This window comes from Pristiophorus japonicus, unplaced genomic scaffold (assembly GCF_044704955.1).
Source record: "Pristiophorus japonicus isolate sPriJap1 unplaced genomic scaffold, sPriJap1.hap1 HAP1_SCAFFOLD_457, whole genome shotgun sequence".
Lineage (NCBI taxonomy): Eukaryota > Metazoa > Chordata > Chondrichthyes > Pristiophoridae > Pristiophorus > Pristiophorus japonicus.
In genome coordinates this window covers 326200-332199 of record NW_027254360.1, presented here as the reverse complement: position 1 = coordinate 332199, position 6000 = coordinate 326200, and the positions used below count along the sequence as shown (strand labels likewise).

Sequence of the window (6000 nt, the reverse complement as noted above, 5' to 3'; positions counted from 1 at the left end):
CCCCAATCACCATTCCCCGATCACTGCCCCCAATCACCATTCCCCGATCACTGCCCCCAATCACCATTCCTCGATCACTGCCCCCAATCACCATTCCCCGATCACTGCCCCCAATCACCATTCCCCGATCACTGCCCCCAATCACCATTCCCCGATCACTGCCCCCCCAATCACCATTCCCCGATCACTGCCCCCCCCATGACCATTCCACAATCAACCAATCACCATTCCCCAATCACTGCCCCCCCCAATCACCATTCCCGATCACTGCCCCCAATCACCATTCCCCAATCACTGCCCCCCGCAATCACCATTCCCCGATCACTGCCCCCAATCACCATTCCCCAATCACCATTCCCCGATCACTGCCCCCAATCACCATTCCCCGATCACTGCCCCCAATCACCAATCCCCGATCACTGCCCCCAATCACCATTCCCCGATCACTGCCCCCCCAATCACCATTCCTCGATCACTGCCCCCCCAATCACCATTCCCCGATCACTGCCCCCAATCACCATTCCCCGATCACTGCCCCCAATCACCATTCCTCGATCACTGCCCCCAATCACCATTCCCCGATCACTGCCCCCCCAATCACCATTCCCCCAATCACCATTCCCCGATCACTGCCCCCAATCACCATTCCTCGATCACTGCCCCCAGTCACCATTCCCCGATCACTGCCCCCAATCACTGCCCCCAATCACCATTCCCCGATCACTGCCCCCAATCACCATTCCCCGATCACTGCCCCCCCAATCACCATTCCCCGATCACTGCCCCCAATCACCATTCCCCGATCACTGCCCCCAATCACCATTCCCCGATCACTGCCCCCCCCAATCACTGCCCCCCGCAATCACCATTCCCCGATCACTGGCCCCCCCCCAATCACCATTCCCCGATCACTGCCCCCAATCATCATTCCCTGATCACTGTCCCCAATCACCATTCCCCGATCACTGTCCCCCCAATCACCATTCCCCAATCACTGCCCCCAATCACCATTCCTCGATCACTGCCCCCCCAATTACCATTCCCCGATCACTGCCCCCCCAATTACCATTCCCCGATCACTGCCCCCCCAATCACCATTCCCCGATCACTGCCCCCAATCACCATTCCTCGATCACTGCCCCCAATCACCATTCCCCGATCACTGCCCCCCCAATCACCATTCCCCGATCACTGTCCCCCCAATCACCATTCCCCGATCACTGCCCCCAATCACCATTCCTCGATCACTGCCCCCAGTCACCATTCCCCGATCACTGCCCCCAATCACTGCCCCCAATCACTGCCCCCAATCACCATTCCCCGATCACTGCCCCCAATCACCATTCCCCGATCACTGCCCCCAATCACCATTCCCCGATCACTGCCCCCCCAATCACCATTCCCCGATCACTGCCCCCCCAATCACCATTCCCCGATCACTGCCCCCAATCACCATTCCCCGATCACTGCCCCCCCAATCACCATTCCCCGATCACTGCCCCCAATCACCATTCCCCGATCACTGCCCCCAATCACCATTCCCCGATCACTGCCCCCAATCACCATTCCCCGATCACTGCCCCCCCAATCACTGCCCCCCGCAATCACCATTCCCCGATCACTGGCCCCCCCCCAATCACCATTCCCCGATCACTGCCCCCAATCATCATTCCCTGATCACTGTCCCCAATCACCATTTCCCGATCACTGCCCCCCCAATCACCATTCCCCGATCACTGCCTCCCCCCCAAAGACCATTCCCCAATCAATCACCAACCACCATTCCCCGATCACTGCCCCCGCCAATCACCATTCCCCGATCACTGCCCCCAATCACCATTCCCCGATCACTGCCGCCAATCACCATTCCCCGATCACTGCCCCCAATCATCATTCCCTGATCACTGCCCCCCCAATCACCATTTCCCGATCACTGCCCCCCCCAGTCACCATTCCCCGATCACTGCCCCCCCAATCACCATTCCCCGATCACTGCCCCCCCCCACTGACCATTCCCCAATCAATCACCAATCACCATTCCTTAATCACTGCCCCCCCAATCACCATTCCCCAATCACTGCCCCCCCAATCACCATTCCCCGATCACTGCCTCCCCCCCAAAGACCATTCCCCGATCACTGCCCCCCCCACTGACCATTCCCCAATCAATCACCAATCACCATTCCTTAATCACTGCCCCCCCCAATCACCATTCCCCGATCACTGCCCCCCCAATCACCATTCCCCGATCACTGCCCCCCCCCCACTGACCATTCCCCAATCAATCACCAATCACCATTCCTTAATCACTGCCCCCCCAATCACCATTCCCCAATCACTGCCCCCCCAATCACCATTCCCCGATCACTGCCTCCCCCCCAAAGACCATTCCCCAATCAATCACCAATCACCATTCCCCGATCACTGCCCCCGCCAATCACCATTCCCCGATCACTGCCGCCAATCACCATTCCCCGATCACTGCCCCCAATCATCATTCCCTGATCACTGCCCCCCCAATCACCATTTCCCGATCACTGCCCCCCCCAATCACCATTCCCCAATCACTGCCCCCCCCAATCACCATTCCCCGATCACTGCCCCCCCCCCAAAGACCATTCCCCAATCACCAATCCCCAATCACTGCCCCCCCCCAATCACCATTCCCCGATCACTGCCCTAATCATCATTCCCCGATCACTACCCCCAATCACCATTCCCCGATCACTGCCCCCAATCACCATTCCCCGATCACCATTCCCCGATCACTGCCCCCCCAATCACCACCCCCCCCCTCCCAAAAACCATTCCCCGATCACTGCCCCCCCAATCACCATCCCCCTCCCAAAGACCATTCCCCAATCAATCACCAGTCACCATTCCCCAAATCACTGCCCCCAATCACCATTCCCCGATCACTGCCCCCAATCACCATTCCCCGATCACTGCCCCCAATCACCATTCCCCAATCACTGCCCCCAATCACCATCCCCCCCCCTCCCAAAGACCATTCCCCGATCACCGCCCCCAATCACCATTCCCCGATCACTGCCCCCAATTACTATTCCCCGATCACTGCCCCCCCCAAAGACCATTCCCCAATCAATCACCAATCACCATTCCCCAATCACTGCCCCCCCCAATCATCATTCCCCGATCACTACCCCCAATCACCATTCCCCGATCACTACCCCCAATCACCATTCCCTGATCACTGCCCCCAATCACCATTCCCCAATCACTGCCCCCCTCCCCAATCACTGCCCCCCCCCCCCCAATCACCATTCCCCGATCACTACTCTCCTTGGGGTGATTATGCACCATTCTTCTTCCCAGAATGGCAATCACCCCATCTTCAGTTTCTCAAGAATAGACCCTATCTTCCCTCCCAGTTCGGGTACAGGCACATAAGTTGCACTCCTTCTCAAAGGTTAGCAATTCCCGTTAACCGGCTGATTCTTCATTAGCTTAAATGCAAATAAGGTAGTCAAAGACATAAAACACCTCAGGAATTAAATCCCGCAGACTTGCTCCATTCATTAAAGTAGTTTTAGAATGAAATTTCCAAGATGGTAGAGTGCGAAGTGATGTTTCACTGCTGCAAACACCAATCCTCTCAGTGTGCACAATCCATCTGACATCTCATTACTGACAAATGACAGACACACTGAATCAAACCAATCATGGCTTAAGGTGCGGATTAAATTGCCGAAACATTAACATGTTGAATCCGGAAAGCCCTGGGCTATAGTCTGCAGTCACAACATGTCGAGATCAAATCTGCTGATGGAAACTTTACTTCAGGTGTGACGTGGGCAGCGACCCAAAGGAGGATGGAGATTTACAAACAGGGTATTCCTGTCTGCCGGAGGCTCCTCATCCCGTCTTGATGGATCCATACTGCTCCCTTTCTGTAGATTGCAAGAGTAAAAAACACATCAGTGTTAATAATTGGATCCAATGTTCACACTGTTGTGTATGCAATAACTGTTAGACTGAGTATTCTTTAACTCCAAGAGGTATAACCTTGGCTCTGCTTTATTAAGGCCCAAAGTGACTAATATACAAAATGGCTGGCCTTTTATACTTAGGCTGCAAGTTTTTTACAAATTGAGATGGTTCGTTGTTTTCCGTTCCTATTTTGACCGTCTCAGTTCAACTCCAGCCTTGGGTGAGTGTTCAAAGTCTGTTGTGACTGGTGACTGGGTGGCAATGGACATGTCAGTGATTGAAAGTCCCGATTCACTGATGACCAGAGTCCTCTGATGACTGGGGGTAGGATGGTTGGTCGTCGATTGTCTCTTCCTCCAACTGTTCCGGTTCGTCTGTGTGCCGCAGCTTTGTTTCCTGCATGTTTGCCCATTTTTGAGCTTGACAAATACTGTTGCCCTCCTTGGGCATGACAATACCAGCGATCCACTTGGGACCCTGACCATAATTCAGAACATATACAGGATCATTTACAGAAATATCAATGACACAGCTGTTCGATCATGATACCCTTGCTGACTTTGTTTTCTATATTCAACATGATTATTCAAGTCAGGGTGTACAAGAGATAGCTTGATCTTAAGACCTCTCCATCATTAATTCAGCAGGCGAGACCCCGGGAAGCGTGTGTGGTCTTGTCCTGTAATTAACAGTATGCATGACAGGCGGGTCTGCAGTGACACTTGGGTTACTCGCTTCAGACTCTGCTTTATGATTTGAACAGCACGTTCTGCTTGCCCATTGGATGCAGGTGCTGACCTTACATGTTTGATACCATTGAGTTACATGAACTCTTGAAAATCCTGACTGATGAAGCACGATCCGTTGTCGCGAACATGACACTGAGATTCTCAATGGTGGCTGTGGATGTGCTGGATGACATTGTTAATATACTCGATCCACTTTGAATATGCATCCACCACAACTAAAAACATCTTCCCCAGGAAGGGACCTGCAAAGTCTGTGTGGATCCTGGACCATGGTTTGGATGGCCACGACCACAGACTCAGCAGCGATTCCGCTGGTTCTTTGCTGAGTTGCATGCAAGTGTTGCACTGATGCACACATTCTTCCAGCTCAGAGTCAATTCCCGGCCACCATACAGGAGACCGAGCGATGGCTTTCATCATTACAATGCCGAGATGTGTGCTATGTAGCTCACGCACAAATTTCTCTCTCCCTTTCTTGGGTATAACAACACGATTGCCCCACAGTATACAATGTGACTGAATAGACAGTTCGTCTTTGCGATGAATGTAAGTCTCCTGGCAAATTTGCTTGGGTATGGCAGACCAATCACCTTTGAGGATGCAACTCTTCACCACTGATAAAATCGGGTCCTGGCTGGTCCAGGTCTTAACTTGTTGAGATGTGACAGAGGTTCCTTCACTCTCAAAAGCATCTATAACTAACAATAGGTCCGCCGGTTGTGACGTTTCTACCTCTGGTGTGGGCAACGGCAGATGGCTCAAAGCATCGGCACAATTCTCGGTGGCAGGTCTGTGGTGAATGACAATCATAAGCGGATAATGTCAGTGCCCACCTCTGGATGTGGGATGAAGCATTGGGTATTGATACCTTTGTTCTCAGAGAACAGTGAAATGAGCAGCTTGTGATCTGTCTCCAGTTCAAACCGAAGACCAAACAGGTACTGATGCATCTTTTTAACCCCATACACACAGGCAAGTGCTTCTTTCTCTACCATGCTGTCTGCTCTATCCGCTTTAGACAAACTTTTTGAAGCAAACGCGACTGGTTGAAGTTTACCCGACTCATTAGCTTGTTGGAGTACGCAACCAATTCCATATGACGAAGCATCACAGGCCAACACTAAGCGTTTACATGGGTCATAATGTACCAGCAGCTTGTTAGAGTGAAGCAGATTAGTGGCTTTCTCAAAAGCTTTGTCTTGAGACGCACCCCACACCCAGTTGTCGCCTTTTCTTAGCCGCACGTGCAGTGGTTCTAATAAGGTGCTCAATTTAGGTAGGAAGTTACCGAAGTAGTTGA

The 6000-nt window shown here is 52.6% G+C and overlaps 1 protein-coding gene across 1 annotated transcript in view; it reads right to left on the bottom strand.

Moving 5' to 3' along the window:
* Positions 1-3291: 3291 nt before the first annotated feature.
* Positions 3292-6000, bottom strand: part of fbxo3 (F-box protein 3) — a 33302-nt gene continuing 30593 nt past the window's right edge. The window contains exon 9 of the mRNA XM_070873347.1: positions 3292-3911. Coding sequence (XP_070729448.1) covers positions 3801-3911 — 111 coding nt within the window. The 3' untranslated portion in view covers positions 3292-3800. The remainder of the gene's footprint in view (positions 3912-6000) is intronic.